Source organism: Somniosus microcephalus, chromosome 11 (assembly GCF_052327205.1).
Source record: "Somniosus microcephalus isolate GS21.2 chromosome 11, FLI_Smic_1.0, whole genome shotgun sequence".
Taxonomy (NCBI): Eukaryota; Metazoa; Chordata; class Chondrichthyes; order Squaliformes; family Somniosidae; genus Somniosus; species Somniosus microcephalus.
In genome coordinates this window covers 56,196,463-56,222,104 of record NC_140997.1, presented here as the reverse complement: position 1 = coordinate 56,222,104, position 25,642 = coordinate 56,196,463, and the positions used below count along the sequence as shown (strand labels likewise).

The 25,642-nt window shown below is 47.3% G+C and overlaps 1 protein-coding gene across 7 annotated transcripts in view; it reads right to left on the bottom strand.

Moving 5' to 3' along the window:
- Positions 1-16,054, bottom strand: part of cfap70 (cilia and flagella associated protein 70) — a 122,527-nt gene extending 106,473 nt beyond the window's left edge. For all 7 annotated transcript variants that reach the window (XM_086000702.1, XM_086000705.1, XM_086000708.1 and 4 more), the window contains exons 1-3: positions 15,969-16,054; positions 13,742-13,874; positions 12,878-13,061 (exon numbers count right to left, since the gene is read on the bottom strand). In XM_086000702.1, the coding sequence (XP_085856828.1) occupies positions 12,878-13,061; positions 13,742-13,819 (262 nt within the window). In that variant the 5' untranslated portion in view covers positions 13,820-13,874; positions 15,969-16,054. The remainder of the gene's footprint in view (positions 1-12,877; positions 13,062-13,741; positions 13,875-15,968) is intronic.
- Positions 16,055-25,642: the final 9,588 nt, after the last annotated feature.

The window sequence follows — 25,642 nt, the reverse complement described above, 5'->3', positions numbered from 1 at the left end:
TGTCAAGCAATCCAGTCAGTCCCATTCCTCTGCACTATCCCCGTAGCCCTGCAAGTTTATTTCCCTCAAGTGCCTATCCAGTCTCTCCTTGCAAACATTGAGTGTCTCCACTTACACCACTTCCATCGGGTCCTCACCACTCACTGTGTAAAAAAGTTTTTCCTCACATCCCCCCTGTATCTCTTGCCTAAAACCTTAAATCTGTGTCCCCTAGTCCTTGTACCATCAACTAGTGGGAACAGCCTTTCCCCATCTAGCCTATCCAAACCCGTCATAATCTTGTACACCTCTATCAAATCACCCTCAACCTCCTTTGCTCTAATGAAAACAAATCCAGCTTCTCCAACCTGTCCTTGTAGCTAAGATTCCCCTATCCCCAGAACCATTCTGGTAAATCTCCTCTGCACCCTCTCAGGGGTGTTCATATCCTTCCTAAAGTGTGATGACCAGAACTGGATGCAATACTCCAATTGTGGTCTAACCAGCGCTTTATAAAAATTCAGCATAACTTCTCTACTTTTGTACTCAATACCTCTATTTATGAAACCCAAGATCCCATATGCTTTGCAAACCACTCTCTCAATATGTCCTGCCAAAATGCATAACCTCACACTTCTCTGTATTAAATTCCATCTACCACTTGTCTGCCAATTCTGTTAGTCTTTCTGCCCATTCTGTTAGTCTTTCTATGTCCTGGTGCAGTAGATTGGTATCATCATCACTGTTTGCCACACCCCCAAGTTTTGTGTAATCGGCAAATTTAGAAATTCCACTCTGTATTCCAATATCCAGGTCATTTATATATATCAAAAAAAGCAGTAGCCCCAGCCCTGACCCTTGGGGAACACCACTGTCTACTATCCTCCAGTCTGAAAATCAGCCATTTACCACAACTCGCTGTTTTCTGTCCTTAAGCCAATTCCTTATCCAAGCTGCCACTGACCCACCTATTCCATGAGCCTCAATTTTGTTAACTAGCCTCCTATGTGGTACGTGTCAAACGCCTTCCAAAAATCCATGTAGACAACATCCATTGCATTCCCTTCATCAATCCTCTGTTACTTCATCAAAAAATTCCAATGAATCAAATGACTCCAGTGCGCAACCCACGCATACGTGGGCAACATGCATACAACGGAAGGCATGCTGCCACACAAATTATCACTGAGCAGATCATTGGCGTGCTGAAGCAACGCTTCCACTGCCTGGACCACTCTGGAGAAGCCCTGCAGTTCTCGGTAGAGCACATGTCAAGATTCGTCATGGTCTGTTGCATGCTGCACAATCTCGCCATCATGAGGGCACAGCCCTTGCCACTAACTATACGGTGGCCAGCTGAGGAGCAGCAGGAGGAGAAATAGGGAGTAGGCAGCCTCTTTCTGGCAAGGCTGTCCGTGACCGACTCATCTGACTGCGATACAAGGCCAGCATTTATTGCCCATCCCTAATTGCCCTCGGGAAGGTGGTGGTGAGCCGCCTTCTTGAACTGCTGCAGTCCCTGTGGTGAAGGAACTCCCATAGTGCTGTTAGGGAGGGCATTTAATTTAATTTATTAATTTATGCAAATGCTTTTGAAAGTCTCCAGTGACTCTCAAATTTATCATTTAGGAAAGCTTCCATTTAACAAATGGGTAGCTTCTGTATGATACAAATCACCAATGTTGACTATCCAGGGAACTGTCAGGATGCTTTTATTCTTCACCAATCCCCATACACAACAACTTGTATTTATACAGCGCCTTTAATGTAGTAAAACGTCCCAAGGCGCTTCACAGGAGTATTATAAGTCAAAATGTTTGACACCAAGCCACATCAGGAGAAGTTAGAGCAGATGACCAAAAGCTTGGTCAAAGAAGTAGGTTTTAAGGAGCATCTTGGAGGAAAGAGAGCTAGAGAGGTGGAGAGGTTTAGGGAGGGAATTCCAGAGATTAGGGCCTAGGCAATAGAAGGCACAGCCACCAATGGTTGCACAATTATAATCAGGGATGCTCAAGAGGGCAGAATTAGAGGAGCGCAGATATCTCGGAGGTTGTGGGGCTGAAGGAGATTACAGAGATAGGGAGGGGCGAGGCCATGGAAGCATTTGAAAACAAGGATGAGAATTTTGAAATCGAGGCATTGTTTAACAGGAGCCAATGTCGGTCAGCGAGCACAGGGGTGATGGGTGAATGGGACTTGATGCGAGTTAGGACACAGGCAGTCGAATTTTGGATGACCTCAAGTTTACGTAGGGTAGAATGTGGGAGGCCAGTCAGAAGTCTAGAGGTAACAAAGGCATGGATGAGGGTTTCAGCAGTGGATGAGCGGAGATAAGGGAGGAGACGGGCGATGTTACTTAAGTGGAAATAGGCGGTCTTAGTTATGTTGCGGATATGTGGTTGGAAGCTCATTTTAGGGTCAAAAATGACACCAAGGTTGCGAACAGTGTGGTTCAGCCTCAGACAGATGTTAGGAAGAGAAATGGAGTCAGTGGCTAGGGAACGGAGTTTGTGGCAGGGACCGAAAGCAATGGCTTCAGTCTTCCCAATATTTAATTGGAGAAAATTTCTGCTCCTCCAGAACGGGATGTTGGACAAGCAGTCTGACAATTTAGAGACTGTGGAGGGGTTGAGAGAAGTGGGTGTCGTCAGCGTACATGTGTAAACTGACGCTGTATTTTCGGATGATGTCGCCAAGGGGCAGCATGTCGATGAGAAATAGGAGGGGGCCAAGGATAGATCCTTGGGGGACACCAGAAGTAATGGTGCGGGAGCAGGAAGAGAAGCCACTGCAGGTGATTCTCTGGCTACGATTAGATAGATAAGAATGGAACCAGGCGAGTACTAGCTTTAATAAGGCAAACCAATGCAACAGGGTGCTTAGTTGGTATTCAAGGATGTCGCCAGCAATCATGGTTGATGACTTCGAAAAGGCATCTGCATTCAGAGGGGACCACAGTATGATAGGCCCAAAGAACAACAAGAATTGTGATAGAGCAGACCACTGGAATATTTTAGTCTCCTTTCAAGTGCCTGGACAAATCTGGTGGAGCCACATAATACAGCCCAACAACAGTGTCATGAATATTGCAACTTCAGGGGTTAAATTATGAAGACAGGTTGCATAGACTAGGTTTGATTTCCCTTGATTATAGAAGATTAAGGGGTGATCTAATTGAAGTGTTTAAGATGATTAAAGAATTTGATAGAGTAGATAGAGAGAGACTATTTCCTCTGGTGGGAGAGTCCAGAACAAAGAGGCATAACCGTAAAAGTAAAGCTGAGCTGTTCAGGGGTGATGTCAGGAAGCACTTCCTCACACAAAGGGTAGTGGGAATCTAGCACTCCCTCGCCCAAAAAGCTGTTGAGGCTGGGGGTCAATTGAAAATTTCAAAACTGAGATTGACAGATTTTTGTTAGGCAAGGGTTACGGAACCAAGGCGGGTAGATGGAGTTAAGATACAGATTAGCTATGATCTAATTGAATAGTGGAACAGGCTCAAGGAGCTGAATGGTCTACTCCTGTTGCTATGTTCACTATACATAAAGGCTTGCTCCTTCCAGAAGCAGATAAGGATGAATAAGAGGAAAAGGAAAATGACCTTTCATTCCCAGATCATGAGGAGGCTGCACAGACATACATGCCGACCTACAAACCTTAGAAAAGCTGACACAGGCTCAAAAAAGGTGACCACTCAAAAACAACATACAACTGAAAACAGCTGCAGCTATATAATAAAGTATGCAAAATTGCAATTTTGCAGTGATGAGTATAGAAACTTTTGACGGGAGAAGTGAGCTATGACAATGCAAAATTCATTTTCTGGAGAGGAGTGTGGTCTGGGGACATACACACCTCTCCAGGAAATTTGTGTTTGTGGCACTTTTTTGGTTAATTGCCACCATTTTGAAATGTACTATGATTTAATATTGCAGCCAAAATTCATTTATTCTGGAATGGATCTTTATGTATATATCCCTTGCCTTGAAGTCCAAGTGAACTCATTAGACAATACAAAATGCATAAAATGATCACACCCTATGAATTAAACCCAAATCCATTGATGCATTTCTTTAAAAAAAAGTCAACTGTTACAAATTTAAATCTGCCGTGGGTACCCTCTGACTTTCCGTGGCGTCAGTTGCTCCTGTATGTTGACTGAGTGTCCTAATTTTATGGGAGTTGACTCACGTTGCCCCATATCTACCTGCATAATTGTAACCTAGGGATGCAACAATAATCCCCCCGCTTGTGCCCTGAACCAAATATTCATGTCTTTCACACATGAAGTTCGTCAATCTCGCTAAGCTGGACCTAGCAAACACTTGGTGAGATGAGGCTAGATAAGAATCATTATACTGCTTTATTTCACAGTCAGGTGAACATATGGAACAGCCACTATAATTGAATTTGCTTGATTCAATCCATACAATTTATTTGTGTGTAATGATACAAAATAGAGACCATGTAATGCTACCCAACATCAGTGAGTCATCTTCCTTAACTTAAATAAAATGGCTTCTAACTATTCCTCCAACATTTCTAGCCTCTTTACCTCTATAAAAGCCTTCCTAGCTTTCTCTTCAATAAACCTAACTGCCTTCACAGCCTTCCTAGCTGTGCCTTATTTCCAGTGCAGCTGTTTTGGCAGGGCAGGTGGTGGGAAGTATAGCCAGGCAGGGAGGCTTGGGTAAGGGGCAAAGTCAAAGCCAGAATGGCAATGCAATCATCAACACTAAGGTTGTGGATGGCAGGGGCCTTTTTCACGAGTAAATGGATATTCTGGAAGGAAGTACTGAGAGGGGCAGTGATTGTTGATCCGCTAGCAAAGTCCAAGGGGGCAGTGGTGGGTGGGAAGAGCAGGATAGGAATGAATTTGGCGAAGTTGCTCCCCAGGCACGCTGGCCGATTGTTGACAAGAGAGTAAAATGGGGCATTGGATTGCTCTTTGTAAGGAGACAGCGACTGGTGCCTCAATGGGCCCTTCGGAAAATGCAAAGAGAGACACAGAGGGTAGCTGTGGGCTTATTCAAGGGGGATATTAAATATCTAAGTGCCAGAAATACAAGATTTCGCTCCTGAGACAGAGTCTACCCTGACTGGCGCACAGATTGCAGAATCAGGCATAGAAGGCAATGCATCTGATGCATGATGCTCCTAATTTTCTGGCCATTATAATCAGTGGCTAGAAAATGGGGAGCACTGTGAATCAGACGTAGTGGGGCGATTTTGACTTTGTGCAATAGTCTGAAATGGTGATAGCAAACCGGCAGCCCATTTTACATCTCTCACGATTTTTATTTCCATTGACTATCCCTTCTAGGAATGGGGCAGGTCATCATTAGTTCCTATGCTTACCAGTTTCTGCTTGCCATTTGCCAGAGGGAGGATCAATTTATTAATCTCTGCTGCTGTACAACTGACTGCTTTCTGCACTTCCTGACTTCAATTGCTATCCTGCCTTTTCTACGAATCATTTGGTGAGGGAGTATTTGCGCTTAAGGGGAATCTGGGGTTTCACTTCTTGCCAGTTAGACAAAATTTAAGCTGAACAATGGGCTGCAGAAGTCATTTGGGAAAAGTTAGTGAAAATAAATAGGATAAATGCCGCAATCCAATGTCTGGATGGTACAGGGAGATCACAGTAATCTGTCACGTAACATTAGGCAGAGTTCGACTTAAATTAATGAAATCGCACAATGTAACCCTCACAGCGCCATCAACAAGCGCAATACCATAAGAATGTTGCGATCACTCACTGTTTTTAATGTATTATTCGTTGAGCTCCCGTGGAGAGAGGAAAGGGAAGAGCAGAGGGTGAAGAGAAAAGAGGATAAGAAAGGAGAGAAAAGGGAGAGGCAGAGAAGGGGGGAGAGAAGAGGAGTGGAGTGGGGAGAGTAGAGAGAGGAACAGAGGAAGAAGGGGAGTGTGACCAGAAACCAGAAGGAAAAGGGAGTGAAAGGGGGAGGGGGGGGAAGAGAAGAGAGATGGGGAGGCGGCTTCCTTTTTTGCCTGAGCAGGGTGGAGATTTTGAGCTCTGCGGGACGGGAGAGGGAGAAGCAGTCAATCTGTGCCTTGGGGACATGCTGCCACCGAATTGAGCTTCATTGGGGGGCGGGGGGTGGTGGGGAAGCAGAAACATGTCAGCCGACGAATTGAGCCTCATCAGGGTATGGGGACATACTGGCAGCCGGTTTGTGCCATTGCCCACTTCCTGTTTTAACAGGTGCCAGAACTTCATTCATATTTGCCTAAGATTTGGCTTACTTTTCTCTAAGTTTTATGATTGCCTCGTTTTCCTTCGTGCTTGATGTGCCTCAATAATCCCGAGACTCGATGTTAGCGAAACAAGGAGGAGGAACGCGATGGACACCTACAGACACTGAAAGACGCCCTTGTAAGAACGGGATATGACGCTCGACTCGTCGATCGACAGTTCCGACGGGCCACAGCGAAAAATCGCATAGACCTCCTCAGAAGACAAACACGGGACACAACCAACAGAGTACCCTTCGTCGTCCAGTACTTCCCCGGAGCGGAGAAACTACGCCATGTTCTTCGCAGCCTTCAACATGTCATCGATGATGACGAACACCTCGCTAAGGCCATCCCTACGCCTCCACTACTCGCTTTCAAACAGCCGCCTAACCTCAAACAGACCATCGTTCGCAGCAAATTACCCAGCTTTCAGGAGAACAGCGACCACGACACCACACAACCCTGCCACAGCAACCTCTGCAAGACATGCCAGATCATCAACACAGATACCATCATCACACGTGAGGACACCACCCACCAGGTACATGGTACATACTCATGTGACTCGGCCAACGTTGTCTACCTCATACGTTGCAGGAAAGGATGCCCCGGAGCATGGTACATCGGCGAGACCATGCAGACACTGCGACAACGGATGAACGGACACCGTGCAACAATCACCAGGCAGGAGTGTTCCCTCTCAGTCGGGGAACACTTCAGCAGTCAAGGACATTCAGCCTCCGATCTTCGGGTAAGCATTCTCCAAGGTGGCCTTCGAGACACACGACAACGCAAAATCGTCGAGCAGAAACTGATAGCCAAGTTCCGCACTCATGAGGACGGCCTCAACCGAGATCTTGGGTTCATGTCACGCTACATGTAACCCCACCTGATGCAGGGTCATCCAGACTCGAGTCGACATTGGCTTGTTCTCTCTACACAGATGCGGCCGGACCTGCTGTGATTTCCAGCCAAAAAAAATGTTTTGTGTCTGTTTTTTTGTTTTTCATACAGACCCCAGCATCTGCAATATTTGACCCCTTGTGACCCCACCTCATTGTTCTTTGATGTAATGTTTCCCTGACTGACCTGTTTGAACACCATTCACACCTTTGACTGCTGTGATTATCTCTCTGCCGAGGTGCGATAAATGGCAGTTGGAAAGGTTACCTGTAAACATCTGACATGATTCTCTGACTATATAAGCTGTGTCTTTATGCATTTCTCCACTTCACCTGAAGAAGGAGCAGCGCTCCGAAAGCTTGTGATTTCAAATAAAGCTGTTGGACTATAACCTGGTGTTGTGTGACTTCTTACATTAGCGAAACAAAACAAGGCTTTTATTAACTTAGAAGATAACACGCAGTGGAGAGAGGTATCTTCCCTGGAGGTCTGCAGTAGTGGCTGTGAGGCCAGACTGAGCTGGCTTACATAGAGGCCATGTATGGGCGGAGCCCTACACACAACACATTCCATACATTCCAATGCACAATACAATGGTGAGGAGAAACCTGAAACCAACCACAGTCACAGGCAATACAATGGTAAGGGGGAACCTGAAACCAACCACAGTCACAGGCAGTGATGAATGGAATATTTCATCACATTCACCCCTTCTATAGATTTAGTCTGTTCGGGGGTTTGGTAGTCCTCTGCGACCGACGTGGCTGTTGTGGTGTCGCGGGTGTCGGCTGGGTGTCCCCGGTGGCCTCCTGGGTCTCTGCCGGGGGTGCCGCCAGGGTTGTTGAAGGGGTAGTTGGTGGGGGTGCCGTTGGTCGATGTTCTTCCGGGGGTGATGAAAGAGTAGTGGGTGGGTAAGAGTTGCTGTGGTCGTTGTTGCTGCTATTGCCGTGGTTGTTGTCGTTACCGGCTGGGGCGACGTCTTTTATTGACACGGTGTCCTCCCTTCCGTCGGCGTGCCGGACATACGCGTATTGGGGGTTGGCGTGGAGTCGGTGCACTGGCTCCACGAGAGGGTCCGTCTTATGGCCCCTCACATGCCTTCGCACGAATACTGGACCCGGGGTGGAGAGCCATGACGGCATGGATACGCCTGAGGTGGATTTCCGGGGGAAGCTAAACATTCGTTCATGAGGCGTGGCATTAGTGGCAGTACACAATAGCGACCGTATCGAATGGAGCACATCTGAGAGGACTTCCTGCCAGCGGGAGATAGGGAGGCCCTTGGTCCTTAGAGCTAGAGTGACAGCTTTCCATACTGTCCCGTTTTCTCGCTCCACTTGACCGTTACCCCGGGGGTTGTAGCTGGTGGTACGGCTCGTGGCGATACCCCTGGACAGCATGTACTGGCGTAGCTCTTCACTCATGAAGGACGCCCCCCTATCCGTGTGGATGTAGCTCGGCATACCGAACAGGCAGAACAGGCTGTTGAGGCATTTAATGACCGTGGCGCTGGTCATGTCTGGGCAGGGGAAGGCGAATGGGAACCGGGAGTATTAGTCCACAATGTTCAGGAAGTAAACATTGCGGTCGACGGACGGGAGGGGGCCCTTGAAATCTAAGCTGAGCCGCTCAAAGGGCCGTGTAGCTTTGATTAAGTGGACTCTATCAGGGTGGTAGAACCGAGGCTTGCACTCAGCGCAAGTGCGGCAGTTCCTGGTCAGAGACCGAACTTCCTCAATCGAGTAGGGTAAGTTGCGGGACTTTATGAAGTGGAACAGCCGCGTGACCCCTGGGTGGCAGAGGTCGTTGTGGAGGGTCTGTAGCCGATCCCCGGTGGCACTGGCACACATCCCTCGTGAGAGGGCATCTGGGGATTCGTTAAGGGCCCCTGGCCGGTAAATGATGTCATACTCGAAGGTGGAGAGCTCGATCCGCCACCTAAGAATCTTATCATTTTTGATCTTCCCCCTCTGTTTATTATTGAACATAAACGCTACCGACCGCTGGTCGGTAAGTAGGGTGAAGCGTTTGCCGGCTAGGTAGTGGCGCCAGTGGCGCACTGCCTCCACGATGGCTTGGGCCTCCTTTTCCACGGAGGAGTGTCTGATCTCGGGCCCTTGGAGGGTCCTGGAGAAGAAAGCTACGGGCCGCCCCGCCTGGTTGAGGGTGGCCGCCAAGGCGAAGTCAGACGCATCACTTTCCACTTGAAATGGAGTGTTCTCGTCCACTGCCTGTAGCGTGGCCCGCTCAATATCCTGCTTAATGCTTTTGAAGGCGGCGTGGGCCTCAGCAGAGAGCGGAAAAGAGGATGCTTTCAAGAGGGGGTGGGCTTTGTCGGAGTAGTTGGGGACCCATTGGGAATAATAAGAAAATAACCCCAGGCACCTTTTCAGGGCTTTGGGAGTGTTGGGCAGGGGCAGCTCCCGTAGGGGGCGCAATCGGTCGGGGTCTGGTCCGATTTCCCCATTCTCCACCACGCTGCCTAGTATGCAGAGGCGCGTGGTGTTGAAAACGCACTTGTCCTCGTTGTAGGTGAGGTTGAGTTTTTGTGCGGTTTTCAGGAACCTCTCGAGGTTCGAGTCGTGATCCTGCTGGTTGTGACCGCAGATGGTGACGTTGTCGAGGTAGGGGAAGGTTGCCTGCAAGTGGTGGTCATCGACCATGCGATCCATCTCCCTCTGGAAGACCGAGACCCCATTCGTCACCCCAAAGGGGACTCTGAGGAATTGGTAGAGGCGTCCGTTCGCCTCGAAGGCGGTGTATGGGCGGTCCTCTGGTCTGATAGGGAGCTGGTGGTACGCTGACTTGAGGTCGATGGTGGAGAACACCCGGTATTGGGCGATTTGGTTCACCATTTCTGATATGCGGGGTAGCGGGTAGGCGTCTAGTTGGGTGTACCTGTTGATCATTTGGCTATAGTCGATCACCATCCGTTTCTTCTCGCTACCCCTTACCACCACCACTTGGGCGCGCCACGGGCTATTGCTGCATTCAATAATGCGCTCTTTCAGGAGCCTGTCTACCTCGGTTGCGATAAACCGCCTGTCCTCCCAGCTGTACCTCCTGCTTTTGGTCGCTATTGGCCAGCAGTTAGGGGTAAGGTTCGCGAATAGCGAAGGCGGCTTTACCTTCAGGGTAGCCAGGCCGCACACTGTGAGGGGCGGCTGGGACCCACCGTACTTGAGCGTGATGCTTTGGTGGTTGCACTGGAAATCCAGGCCCAAGATCACGCTCGCGCATAGATTCTTCATGATTAATACTTTAAAATTATCATATACAGTCCCGTTAACGGACAATTGTACCGTGCAGTAACCCAGAATGGTCGATGTCTGGGTTTTATCAGCCATAGAGATGGTACCCCGAGTAGGGACCACCTTTAGGGAGAGTTGTCGTGCCAGTTCCGGGTGGATAAAACTCTCCGTGCTTCCACTGTCAATTAAACATTTAACCCCGCACCCGTTTACCTCGATGTCCACCATTGATTTGGATAGCGGGTGGGGCCTGGTCTGGTCCACTGTGACCGATGCCACTGTAGGGCCCTGATCGAGACAAGATGGCGTCCGCGCTGTCTGCTCACAAGATGGCGGACCCCACGAGGTCGGGCAAGATGGCGTCCAAGATGGCCGCTCCCACGGCGCACACGCGGCGGTGGCGGGTTTTGGTTTTCCAGCGGGGTTCCCTCTGCACACCTTCCCAAAGTGCCCCTTCTTACCGCACTTAAAGCAGGTGGTGCCTTTCGCCGGGCACAGGTTTCTGGTGTGCTTTGGCTGCCCGCAGAAGTAGCAGTTGGGTCCCCGACGCGTCGCGGCTGTCCTAGGGCTTCTGGGGGGAGAGCGGGGCCCCGACGGTGTCGGGCTGCCGGGCGGGGAAGATGCCTTCCAAGATGGCAGCGCCCTTGGTGCACACGTGGCGGCGTGGACGGCGCGGGCTGAAGAGTAGGCGTCCGAGTTTCTCTGGGCCACATCCAGGGATCGCGCGGTGTCCGCAGCCTGTTTCAGGTCCAATCCCGTTTTTTCCAGCAGTCTTTGCCGGATGTAAGTGGAGCTGAGGCCTGTGATAAAGGCATCGCGAACAAGCTCGTCGGTGTACACTGCGGCTTTTACATCTCGGCACTTGCAGTCTTTGCCAAGCATTTTCAGGGTGCCTAGGAACTCCTCCACCGATTCCCCAGGTCGCTGTGCGCGAGTGGCGAGCAGATGCCTAGCATACACCTCATTCGTAGGCTGCTGGTAATGCGCCTTTAAGATGTCGCAGGCGGCCAGGTACGTGTCGGCGTCTTGGATGAGGGGGTAAACCCGGTGGCTTACCCAATTCCGCAGAATTCCGAGTTTCATACTCGCAGCGTCCGTAGCGTCTTTCACGGCTGCGGAATTGTCCAGGAAGAATTCCATACACATAAACCAGTGTCCGAAGCGTGCTGATGCGTCCGGAGCATGCTGATCCAAATCCAAACGTTCGGGTTTCAGGAGTTGATCCATTGTGTTGAAAAATAAGTTAATAAAATTGATGTGCCTCAATAATCCCGAGACTCGATGTTAGCGAAACAAAACAAGGCTTTTATTAACTTAGAAGATAACACGCAGTGGAGAGAGGTATCTTCCCTGGAGGTCTGCAGTAGTGGCTGTGAGGCCAGACTGAGCTGGCTTACATAGAGGCCAGGTATGGGCGGAGCCGTACACACAACACATTCCATACATTCCAATACACAATACAATGGTGAGGAGAAACCTGAAACCAACCACAGTCACAGGCAATACAATGGTAAGGGGGAACCTGAAACCAACCACAGTCACAGGCAGTGATGAATGGAATATTTCATCACAGTGCTCACTAATATAGATTGCAGGCCTTGAGCTTTCTCTTTTACTCTGTTTTGTTCATTTTAAGTTTCATTGGTCGGTGCAATGGACTTCAAAAACAATTATATATTTTTGGGGGTCTGCTTCTTCATTTCCTTGTTCAGATGTGGAGATACCATCGCTGTCTTTTACAAGGACACGTTTAGCCATGGCTGGCCAAGGGTTCCTTTCACCTTGCTCCTATTATTGATTTTATCGATCTTTTTTAATCTTAACACATTCTTCATACATTTTAACAGCGTTTTTTTTTAACCGAACCTTTCCATTTTTTTCCCATTTGGTTCCAAAGGTGGGTTTCCAATTTTTCCTTTAGGTGGCCCGTCTCATACGTTACGTCCAGTAACGTTGTGCTCACAGTGTCACTTACATCTTTGGAATGTTGTGACCACTCACTTTTTAAAATATAATAAATAGATGATAGTTAACATCAATAGCTGACCAAGATGCAGCATTGTGGTTATGTTCACAGTAAAATAAAGCCAGCTCTGAATCTATGGAAGACGCTGTGTGAACTTTATCTCACACAGAACAAGACTGTTTCGACCTGGCCATGTCTGCAATAATTGGAAGTGCCAGTTACAGGCTAAGGTATTGCTGTGGCTAACCGTCTATCATATGGCCCAATACCATGGCATTACTGAATTTAAGTATTTAACATTCCCGGGTTCAGTTCCATGGTATAATTATGTTTAAAAGATTTAGACTTAGTTACCTTGAGTACCATTGATAACATATCCTGCACCTCTCCCCTGAGGGACAGGAATGGAGTCACAGTTCAGTTCTAGCATGGACCACTATTATTCACCCACCTGAAGGTAAGGAAAAAACTATATGTATGTGTGCTTGTGATTCAATAGCTAAATAAGGCAGAAACTCACAAATCACAGGTTTCTGCACCAGGTTGTCCAATCCTTGAATCCCATCGAATGGGCAGTCAAAGCTGGTTGTGAAGTTGTACTCTATTTCACCATCTGACACCTGCAATTTCCCCGAGTCTCCAAGCTGGAAGTTATTATACTCTGCACGGACATAGGTCACTGGGTTGTCTCCTTTACTCCCTTTCTGCAAGGAGAATAGAACAGACTAGACATGAGAAGAAAAGACAACTTGACCCATCCAATTTTTTTTTTTTTTTTTAAATTGAGCCTCTGATCACAAAAGCTCTGGAAGCAACATGGCATAGAAGGGTTAACTACTGAGTCTTGTGGCAATTGCCAAGTCAAGTTTAAATTAATGATAGCAGCTGGTTTTAGCACACCCCTGTATACTTCTGACTTTATTACCCTGTAATCTACATCATACCACCACACTTAACAGCATACCACTAATTAACAAAATAAATGATTAACAGAGGAGTTACTGTAAATAGTGGGGTGATGCTGCAGTACCAAAAAAATGTGCTGGAGTACCAATTTGCTGTGCCGTGAATGAGGGATCCTAGAATTACATCCAGTAATTCCACACACACTGAGTTCCTGATCTCATCCATACCATTGTACAGATGTGACAAGCAGGGGACAAACATACAAGTTATCCTTGGGCTACTATAACATACCTTTTACCAGCATTTACAAGTGTTCACTGTCCTGCTGTTGAAATAAGTAATGTAAGCATGGGGAGTCAACTTACAAATGCGGTCTTTAAACTACAGAGCGCTAAATGTAAAAGTGCCTTAAAATGTCCAAATTATAAAAGCTGTGATTTGCCTGGGATGAACTACCAGGAAGAGTGAAGATGCATACCAAGTTGCTGCCCCTCAGCACTGTGATCTGCACAGGCACTGGACTGCCTGTCTTGAATTCGACTTCAAGGTTCTCCATGTGTAGACCCACCTATGGGACTGTATCAGAGGTTTCTTTTACAGTAATGTAGAAACTGTATTCAGAAAAATAAAATAAAAAAGCATCACAAATGACAGACATTAGAACTAAAATATACACAATATCTCACAATAAATATACTTACAATAAAAAGATTGGACACTATTGCACATCAGGTTAATGTACTGTCTTTTCACCGCTGAGATCTTGGTTTGGATCTAGTCCTAAGTAACTGATGAAATTAATGTCATCTCTCTCTAAGAGCTCCGAGGTCCTACATAACATGAGTTTAGGCAGTCTTGATCTACTTTTGAGTAGTCCTGATGCCACACCAGAATTTGGCATTAAATTGATTCAAAAAAGCCATAAAGGTTAGTGGTATTCTTAAGACTGGGTATTAAGGTACTGGAGGTAGGGTAGAGATAAATGTATTCAACAGGCCACGCTTTACCTTATCATTTAGTGCTCAGTGCAGACACTGAGTGCTAAAAATTCAAAGGTATTCTACTCCTTAGCACTGACATGCTTCACCTTGGTAAATATAAAGCAATATGATCACTACACTAGACATCCTAGCCTACTTTTGCAGACCCTCCCAGTAACCACTAACAAAGTGGCTTTTTCAGGGACCAATGAGCGAATTGTCTGCCTACTCCATCAGGAAAGGTGCACAAAAGATGGGGCCTAAATAGGGGAGTAATTTGGTGGTATTTTCCCCTTTTTCCTTGTCATCCAATGTCCTTGACCCAAACAACAGAAAGGAGATATTCCCAGATCGCCAACAATCTAACTCTATAGCCAGCTAGCAGGAAATGTACAAGAACAGTCCTAGTTGACTAGCCTTTTATTTGTTCTTTATTTTTAAATAGGGGAAAATAAACATCTGCACAAACATAAAGATTATTTGCTATGTTCAATTTTTACTCTTTTTCAAGACGGTATTTGACCCTCACTCTGACCCAGCTCCTATCTGCCTCACTCTGTTCACCCTTAAGAAGTGTCAGTTGTGGTTCAGTGGGTAGCACTCTTGCCTGTAAGTCAGAAGGTTGTGAGTTCAAATCCCACTCCAAATATTTACATAGAAACATAGAAGATAGGAGCAGGAGTAGGCCATTCGGCCCTTCGAGCCTGCTCCGCCATTCAATGAGATCATGGCTGATCATCCAAATTCAGTACCCTGTCCCTGCCTTCTCCCCATATCCCTTGATCCCTTTAGCCTTAAGAAATATATCCAACTCTTTCTTGAATATATTTAATGAACTGGCCTCCACTGCCCTCTGTGGTAGAGAATTCCACAGGTTCACCGGCTCGAAGGGCCAAATGGCCTACTCCTGCTCCTATCTTCTATGTTTCTATGTAACACAAAAATCTAGCCTGACACTCCAGTGCAGCAGTGAGGAAGTGCTGCACTGTCGGAAATACCTTTCAGATGAGACGTTAAACTGAGGCCCTGTCTGCTCTCTCAGGTGGATGCAAAAGATCCCATGGCACTATTTTGAAGAAGAGATGGGGAGTTATCCCCGGTGTCCTGGCCAATATTTATCCCTCAATCAACATAACAAAAAAAATTATCTGGTCATTATCACATTGCTGCTTGTGGGAGCTTGCTGTGTGCAAATTGGCTGCCGCGTTTCCTCCATTACAACAGTGACTACACTTCAAAGAGTACTTCATTGGCTGTAAAGCGCTTTGGGACGTCCGGTGGTCGTGAAAGGTGCTATAGAAATGCAAGTCTTTCTTTCTTAAGATGGTCAAGATTTTACTGGAAATAACAACAGAAAATGCTGGAAAAACTCAGCAGGCCAGGCAACATCCGTGGAGAGAGAAATAGAGTCAACGTTTCAGGTCTAACCCCTTTTACTGGACTGGCCAGGAATCATTGCTTGATGTCCCTGGTAAATATACTCTGCTAAAAAAAAGTGCACTTTATATAAAAGAGCACCACAAACAATCTGACCCCATCTCAAAGTTTATCCCAACCCCTGACCCTCAACCCAGGCCGTGGTCACTCTGCTTCGCCACAGCTCAATTAATGCCCCCCATTACAATCTCCACTGCTCCCTCTCCGACCTCACTCTAACTCTCTGCCCGGGTTCCATCCGCCCTCTTTGCCATCTGATGGTTGCCAGGTTTGGGACCGACGTCTCACCTCGGTGCTTGTCCCTCTTGTCTGAAAGAACAACCCGACTGAGCGTGCCGTGGTTGCCGTGGCGACAGAACGAACGAGCCGTGCCCTGACGTAATCCTGCGCGAAACGACCTGCGCACGACCACACAGCAAGCGGACGGGGGCGGCATGCGCAGCCACTGATTGGCTGTTTTAATCTCCCCATTCGTATCGGTTTCAAGGGGAGCAAAATGGAACTGCTAATTTCAGCAGCACAACTTCCACAGCGCTTGCAATTGTACCATTACCTGCAGAATAGCGGACTGTACTCATTTAAACCTTTCGTATTAGAGTATAGATTTTCTATGATGTAGTAATGCCAACCCCACCGTCTCATAAATCATGGGACAAACTCTTAAAAGGCATGAGATTCGGTAAGAAATCATGAATTGCTATTTTTTCAAAACATAAACCAACATAGGTTGACAGTTTGTTTATAAACCTCACTAGTGGCTTTATTTAATCTCTTAACAGGTCACAGCTCTTTACAAAAACTATTACTGCAGCTGAAAATGCTTTACAAAAAACCTTTTAAAAATTCAACCCGTTATCACCACCCTTCACCTGGTGCCCAACACAACCACCATGCAATGCACACCCGGGGAAAAAGTCAAAAACTCCTTCTCATGGAGACAGGAGTCGCGATCACCACTCCCCCGCCCCACCACGGAGACTGCTCCAAGCCCCACTCCTGGGACTTGCCTGAAGCTTGGTGCTGGCATTAAAGTCTTCGCTAGAGCAAGCTGCCTGTGGAGGCATGTCTAATGTCGGCAGCTCCTCCCGAGTATGCAGATGTGGCCCGAGCACCGATTTCTATCGATCCTCAGGCCTCTTGCTTTCGAGGCACCCCGCCTCCCATGTTACAAAGAAATTTTGGGGACCCTCTGTGTGATAAATCCATGTAGTGAGACAAGGACTCGAAGAGGCGATATCGTAGAATTAGCACGAGTACTTTATTAACAAACAGAGTAACAAACATCATGCCTGCATCCTGGCATTTCACCTTTGCTGACCTTGACAGGAAGCAAACCTCTGACCTTAACAGGAAGCAAACCTCTGACCTTAGCAGCAGCATTGGCTACAGCACCACCTGGTGGATAACCTTAATCATAACATCCCAGATTACTATATCCCTCCCCCCTTAAGATTTCAGTATGAATTTCTTAACAAACAACCATTCCTGAGGGTCACATAAGGAGTCTCCATTCATCATGTTCCATACTTGACGAATCTAACAGTTCAGTATCAATCTCTGTGGTGGCTTGCGAGACCTTTGTGTACGTCTAACAGTAAAGTCCCTACTTGTTTGTGGTGAAGCCACCAGCTGCTCCTGAGCAGTGCTTAGAGTATCTGACTCTGCAACGATGGTTACCTCTTAATGAATAGGTTCCTGTGGAATTGTCTCCGTCCCTGGTGGTGGCACCACAGATGCACTTGGATAACTGGGGGCAACCCTGTCTTCAGTCATTGCATCTGGAGCCTTCATTTCAATTTCCCCTTGTCTGGGAAGTAGCTGATCTACATGTCTGCGTACTACCCTACCATCTCCCAACATGACCTTGTATGATACTGGACCTGTCATTGAGTCTATGAAGCCAGGAATCCACTTTGGTCTATAACTGAAATTCCTGGTAAGGACCGCATCTCCTTTTCCAAAACTTCGGCTCTTTGTTCTTTTGTCATGGTTCTCTTTTTGTTTATTTTGTCTGTTTTCCATTTTCCTTTTTTGGTCTGGGTGGACAAGGTCAAGAGTGGAGCGTAGTCTACGACCTAATAACATCTCAGCAGGAGAGAGTCCTGTGGTGGATTGAGGTGCTATAGCTGAACAGAACCCGTGACACTTTGGCTGCTAAACTCCCTTCTGCACTTTTTTTCATCATCTCCTGAAATGTTTGTACGGCTCTCTCCGCAAGTCCATTCGAGGACGGATGATATGGAGCCGAGGTCACCTGCACTATGCCATTTTTTCTCAAGAACTCTTTTGTCTCTGTACTCACAAAACAAGTGGCATTGTCACTCACCACGATCTCCGGTAGCCCTTGATTACTGAAGCTCCGACACAGGCAGTCTATAGTAGTAGTGGCGGAAGCAGAATTTACAGGATAAACATCCATCCATTTGGAATGTGCATCAATGATTATGAGGAACATCTTCCCCATGAATGGACCCACATAATCTAAGTGCAATCTTCTCCATGGTTTATCCGGCCACTCCCAAGGGTGGAGAGGAGCTGCTGCTGGTGCCTTCCGGTGTTCCTGACAAGTGCTGCATGTCTTGACTAGATTTTCTATCTCCTCATCTAGCTTTGGCCACCACAAGTAACTCCTAGCCAAGGCTTTCATACGTGAGACCCCAGGATGACACTGATGTAGTTGATCTAGGATAGACTGTCGTGCTGGCTGTGGAATAATCACTCGTGTTCCCCACAACACGCAACCATCCTGCACACTCACCTCTGTTTTCCTGACACTGTAGGGTGTGAAGTCAGCCCCTTCCGGATGCTGTGGCCATTCCCTCACCGCATATTCTTGAACTCTAGACAGTACTGGATCTTTACCTGTCCATGTTCTTACTTGCTCTGCAGTCACAAATGCCGTGTCAGTGTCCTCCAACATCAAAACTCTGTCCTCTGGAGCTGCACGGATAGGTGTGCCTGGCAGTGGAAGACGGCTCAAGGCATCTGCGTTCCCATGGTACTTGCCCGCCTTGTAAACGATGACATACTCATATGCCCTCAACGTCACTGCCCACCTCTGGATCCGGGGTGACACCATCTGTGGAACTGCTTTCATTTCATTGAAAAGAGAGAGAAGAGGTTTATGATCGGTGCATATGGTGAACTTCCTGCCATATATGTACTTGTGGAACCTCTGTAACCCAAACATTACTGCTAACCCCTCTTTGTCTAACTGGGAATAGTTTTTTTCCGCTGGTGTTAGAGTTCGGGACATAAACCCTATTGGTCTTTCAGTTCCATCTTCCATGCAGTGTGAAAGAACTGCCCCCACCCCGTAAGGTGCAGCGTCACAAGAGAGAATGATGTCTTCTCTGCATTGTAGTGAACCAGCACATCCGACGACAGCATCAGTTTCTTGGACTGCTCAAATGAAACCCCCTGCTCCTCTCCCCACTGCCACTGTGTCTCCTTGCGCAGTAGTTTGTGAAGAGGTGCTAACACAGTTGACAAGTTTGGTAAAAACCTGTTATAATAGTTCAGCAGCCCCAGGTAAGCTTTTAACTCAGCCACATTTGTAGGAGCAGGGGTGTCCTGCAGTGCTTGTACCTTCTCCTTGAGTGGATGGAGCCCGGTGGCGTCCACTCTGTGTCCCAGGAACACTGCCTCATTCCCCAGGAAAGTGCACTTACTCCTCTTGAGCCGGAACCCTGCCCTCTTCAATCTCTGTAGTACCTCTCTCAGAGTGCTCAGATGCTCCTGGTCGGTTCTTCCCGTCACCAGAATGTCATCCAGATAGATGGAAACATGTGGAATCCCTTGCAGTACACCTTCGATTGTCCTCTGGAAGATAGCTGGACTAGATGAGACACCAAACGGTAAGCGGTTATATGTAAACAAGCCCTTGTGTGTACTTATGGTGACATACTTCTTTGATTCATCATCCAGTGTAATCTGCAAGTAGGCATGACTCATATCCAACTTTGTGAATTTCTTTCCTCCAGCCAGGTTTGCAAAGAGGTCCTCTGTTTTGGGAATCGGATACTGCTCTAGTTTGGACACCCGATTGACTGTCAATTTATAGTCTCCACAGAGTCTTACCGAATTGTCCGGTTTTAAAACAGGTACTATGGGAGCTGCCCATTCCGAACATTTCATTGGCTCCAGTATGTTCTCTCTCAATAGACGGTCAAGCTCAGCCTCTACCTTTGGCTTCATGGCATAAGGCACAGATCGTTGTTTAAAAAACCTTGGTGGTGCCTCCTTGTCGACATAAATCTTAGCTGGGGGGCCATTAAATGTGCCAAGTTCCTCCTTGAACACATTCTCATGTTCACTCAACACTTCTTGCAAAGTCAACTGGTTGCCGGCATCTATTTGATGTACTGCTCCCCAGTCTAATTTAAGTTATTTTATCCAGCCCCGACCTAACAGGTTTGGTCCGGTACCCGATACTGTAACTACAGGTAGCTGTTCCACTGTGTCCCTGTGTTGCACAGTTACCTTAGCTGTACCTAATGTCGCTACTCGTTCACCTGTATATGTTTTAAGATGCAGGGAGCAAGGCTTTAACTGTGGAACTTTTGCATGGTTCCACAATTTTGAGTACTCTGCCTTGTTCATTATGGTCACGCCGCACCCTGTATCCACTTCAAAGTTCACCTTAGAGTCATTTACTGTCAGTTGCAATGTGATAGGAGCCACTTTTGGAATGTTCTCTAACATGCTATACATTATGAACATGTCCTCTTCTTCCTCAGCTTCCCCGCTGATGTGGTGTGCTCCATGTTTTTTCACTTCTCTCCCTTGGTTTTGCTGTCCTCCCCCTTTTGGTTTGGATTCCTCCACAGGTGATTTCGCCCTGCAAGCTCATCTTATGTGTCCTTGTTTCCCACACTTGTAGCACTTTTCCTCCAGAAACCGGCATTCACTCACCAGGTGATCGCCCTTGCATCTATAACATGCCTTCACATGCTCACGTTGTGGTTTCTGACGCATGTTCAACTTGTGCACAACAACCTGACCTGCAACTTGCGTAGCATTAGCCCTGTCTGAACCCTGTCTTTCTTTTACATCTCGGTTCGCTGTCTCTATGGCTTGAGCAAGTTCCAATGCTTTTTCATAAGTAAGCCCAGTCTCGGATAATAATCTACGCTGCATTCGGTCGTCCATAATTCCGCAAACTAGCCTATCTCGCAGCATTTCCTTCAGGTTGTTCCCATACTTGCAATCTTGGCTAATTTACGCAACACCGCTACATAGTCCATTACGCTCTCTTCCTCTTTCCTGTTCCTTGAATTAAACTTGAACCGCTGTACAATCTCACTAGGCTTAGGGTTGAAATGTTCTTTTAGCAAAGCCACTAATTCAACAAATGATTTGTCTCCAGGCTTTTCAGGACTGAGCAGATTCTTCATCAAACTGTAGGTTTGGCTTCCCACTGAACTAAGCAGAAAGACTTTCCTTTTTCCGGCATCATTTATTTCATTTGCTTCGAAAAAATAACCCAACACTTCACAGTATTCCTCCCAGGTTTGTGCTTGATTATCAAAAGCGGAAACCATTCCTACCATGGCAGCCATGCTCTCTTCCAACTGGTAGCTAACTGCAGCTCGTGATTTTGTTGTTTAAACATCCTGGCAGACTTCTCTTCTTTATCCAGGGTCCTGTTTTACCTCGTCGCCAAATGTGATAAATCCATGTAGTGAGACAAGGACTCGAAGAGGCGATATCGTAGAATTAGCACGAGTACTTTATTAACAAACAGAGTAACAAACATCATGCCTGCATCCTGGCATTTCACCTTTGCTGACCTTGACAGGAAGCAAACCTCTGACCTTAACAGGAAGCAAACCTCTGACCTTAGCAGCAGCATTGGCTACAGCACCACCTGGTGGATAACCTTAATCATAACATCCCAGATTACTATACTCTGTAACACAATGAGTATTTTTTCTGTCTAAAATTAGTTGTACAATTAACCATATATATTTATTATTATTTTGTTTTACTTAATGTAAGAGCAAGAAGGTGCCTGGGTTCGATCCCTGGCCTATGCTGAGTTACCAGATCTAAGGTAGGGTGGCAGTGAGTAGCAATGCTACGATTGGTCTTGAAGCCCCTGTTTCCTAAAATCTCAATACCAAACCCCAACACGGGTTACGGCGTTGCTGCAGGCCCAGAAACTGGTAAGTCTCTTTCTTTCAGCTCCCCTTTCCCCCCACTCCAAGTCCATGTGGCGCGCGCACTCTCCATTGATGGCGGCAAGCACCTCCCTCATGAGGAAACACCGCAGGTCTCAACTACATGACCAGCTTCCAACTCGCCAACATAGGGTTGCAGGCAACTCTGCATGAGGAGAAAGAACTAGAAAGGTTGAATTTCTATAGGAAGGCCGCTCGTACCTCGACCCACGTAACGCATGCCGGACTATTTGATTTTCCCACCCACAACTTTCAAGAAGTTGAACTTCCACTCGGAGTCTCTCTGTTTTATTAAAAGCAGTCAGTCAGTAGGCTATGTCAAACATAGAAGCCTGAATCAAAAAAAAACGTTACTTACTGAGACAAATCCATAGAAGAAGCCAGTGACGGATAGACTGCAGTTCAACTGTTCAACTTGCCCAACCATGTTGCAAAAGTGTCCAACAGTGTGCATGCACAGTCTTTGTATCGGAGACTATTCCAATCACAGGGGGGAGACTCGTGGGAGATAGTACTATGGGACAAACAAACTTGTGGACCCCCTGAAATCTTCCCGCGGACCCCTGAGGACCGTGGACCCACCGGTTGAGAAGCCCTGACTGTTGTGTATGTACCTTTAAGAGAGAACTGATTTTATACTGTAGTACCGGCAGTGACCACACCTGTATATAAAGCCGTAGCAGGCTTCTGTACTTTCAGTTTCAGCATACCCTCTGTTCAGTAAACACCTGTTATTATTGTTCTCCTGCAGTCCGTGTGTTATTGATACGCGGACACTACACTGGCGACGAGCAGGTTCGAACTCACCTGCAGTACTGCATCACCTCACGGGGATCCTTCCCTGAAAAGAAGCTTCTTGGAGGTCAAAGTCAGAGAAACGGGCGTCGACCGCGGGCAACCGCCCAGTGATCCATCGGAGTTCAGAGAATCGCAGGGGAGGCTGTGGAGAGCTGGGCTTGGCTCCCCAGTCAAGGTGTTCCAGCAAATCGTGCTGGTAGCAGGTAGTGCGCTGACCCTTCCGGACTGCGGCGGGCTCGAGCTCAATCGAGCGGCTCTGCAAAGGGGCCATGCAGCGTCGTCGGGAGGAAAAGAGAGAGAGAGAGGGTCGAGCGCACAGGGTGCGGTTGGTGCTCAAGAACCGGGCAGCGTAGAGAAAATAAAACGAGGGGAAGGAAAGAGAGATGCGCCGAAGCCGCGGGGCACCGCCATTACCCTTTAGAATGCGAGGAGCAGCGTTGGCAGCAAGGGGAAGAAGGAAAAGCGCGGGAGGCGCCATTTTATTCCATTGGGGAAGAAGGAAAAGCGCGGGAGGCGCCATTTTAATCCATTGGGGAAGAAGGAAAAGCGCTGGAGGCGCCATTTTAAACCACCCAAGATGCCGAAGAGTGGCAGTATCACTGCTTTTGACAACAAAATAGAAGACGGGACCACGTATGTGGAAAGAATTGAAGTGTACTGCAAGGCAAATGAGGTGGCCAATGGAAAGGAGGCGCGGTATTATTAAATTTGATGGGCGTGAGAACGTACGGCCTATTGCGGAATTTAATTACCCCAGCTAAACCAATGGAGAAAAGTTTTGAAGAGATTGTTAATATCTTACAGGAACATCTAAACCCTACACCGCTGCTGATAGCAGAAAGATTCAAGTCCCATAAAAGAAACCAGCACAAAGATGAGAGCAATGCTGACTATCTTACGGAACTACGCAAGTTATCGAAGCACTGCCAGTTCGGAGCAGGACTGGCAGACGCCTTAAGGGATAAGTTTGTCTGCGGGCTCCAGAGTGAAGCAACCCAGAAACGACTACTTTCGGAAAAGGACCTGACGCTAGAACAGGCTTTCAGCGTGGCAGTATCCTACGAAGCAGCAGCACGGGGAGCTGCGGAAATACAACAGAAACCACAAGAATATAGCGCTAACGAAATGGCATATGGAGCAGAAAAGTGCTATCGCTGCGGCAGAACAACCCATGATCAGAAGGACTGCTGGTTTAAGGACAAAGTATGTAGGCAATGTGGGAAAGTGGGACACATAGCAAGAGTCTGCAGGTCGGGAAAGAAAACCAACACTAAAAGAACTACTAAGGAAAAGTACAAGAAAGTAAAAAAAATGACAGACAGTAGTTCAGAAGATCAGGAGAGTGATAATGACTCCGGGAGCAGGAGACTAAGTTGTCTAAAGTTACACAACATGATCGCAAAGGAGGATCACCGAACCATTTGGGTCACCCTCATGATAGCAGGGTCCCAAGTAAAGATGGAATTGGACACAAGATCAGCCCTAACTGTCATGAATCGACGAGACTATGAGCGGCTATTCTCACACATACCCTTGAAGGACACGTCCATTGTATTGAAGACATACACGGGGCAAAACGTCTACCCCAGAGGAAAAATAAGGGTGCCAGTTAAATACAACAGCAAGGAAACACAGAAACTGTATCTATATATACTACAAGATGGAGGACCACCATTATTGGGACGTGAATGGATCCAAAAAATACAATTGGATTGGTATTCCATTCAGGCGCTAACTGTGGCTGACAAAAAGGATGACGACGTCACACCTGGACGACTGTCAAAAATTCTAACTGACGCGAAAGAGGTGTTCCAACAACGACTTGGGACTCTAAAAGGTGTAACGGCAACGATAGAAATCGAAGATAACGCAAACCCAAAATTTTTTAAGGCCAGACCGGTACCGTACGCGATCCGCCCAGCAGTTGAAGCAGAGCTGGAGAGTCTGGAGCATTCGGGTGTGCTGTCCAAGGTGGACTGGAGCGAGTGGGCCACACCCATCGTTCCTGTAATGAAGAAATCATTGAGCAGCACGCCTGGGGAGCCGAAGAAGGTTCGCATCTGTGGAGACTTTAAGGTAACTGTGAACCCAGTCCTGCACACAGTACAATATCCACTTCCACGGATAGAAGATATTTTCGCCTCACTATCTGGAGGGAAACGCTTTACGAAGATTGATCTGGCCCAAGCGTATCTACAAATGGAGGTGGAAGAAGCATCTAGGAAATACCTCACGATAAACACTCACAAAGGTCTTTACCAGTACAACCGACTGGTATTCGGGGTAGCATCAGCCCCGGCTATTTGGCAGAGGGCGATGGAACAAGTCCTGCAAGGGATCCCGGGGACCCTGTGTTATTTGGACGACATCCTGGTTACGGGCGAAAATGACAGTGAACACCTTGCCAACCTGGAGCAGGTGCTCACTAGATTACAAAAATATGGGCTACGAGCCAACCGCCCCAAATGCGAGTTTTTCAGGAGACAAATCTCGTATTGTGGCCACATGATTGATGAGGAGGGGTTACATAAGTCTCCAGACAAGATTGAGGCAGTAGTCAAGGCTCCAGCACTGGAAAATGTGCCGCAACTGAGGTCGCTCCTCGGGTTGGTGAACTACTACCATAAGTTCTTGCCGAATTTATCTACAATTCTGCACCCACTGAACGCCCTGCTGCAAACTGGAGTAACATGGAAATGGAGTGATGAGTGTAAGCGTGCCTTTCAGAAATGTAAATGCCTAATCACTTCAAAAGAAGTATTGGCCCACTACAATCCAACACTACCGATTCGGTTGGCATGTGATGCGTCTCCCTACGGCATTGGAGCGGTGCTGTCACACAAATTCCTTGACGGTTCAGAGAGGCCAATAGCCTTTGCGTCGCGCTTGTTAACCTCAGCCGAGCGTAACTACGCCCAGATTGACAGGGAGGCCCTCAGCCTGGTGTGGGAGGTGAAGAAGTTCAATCACTAACTGCACGGG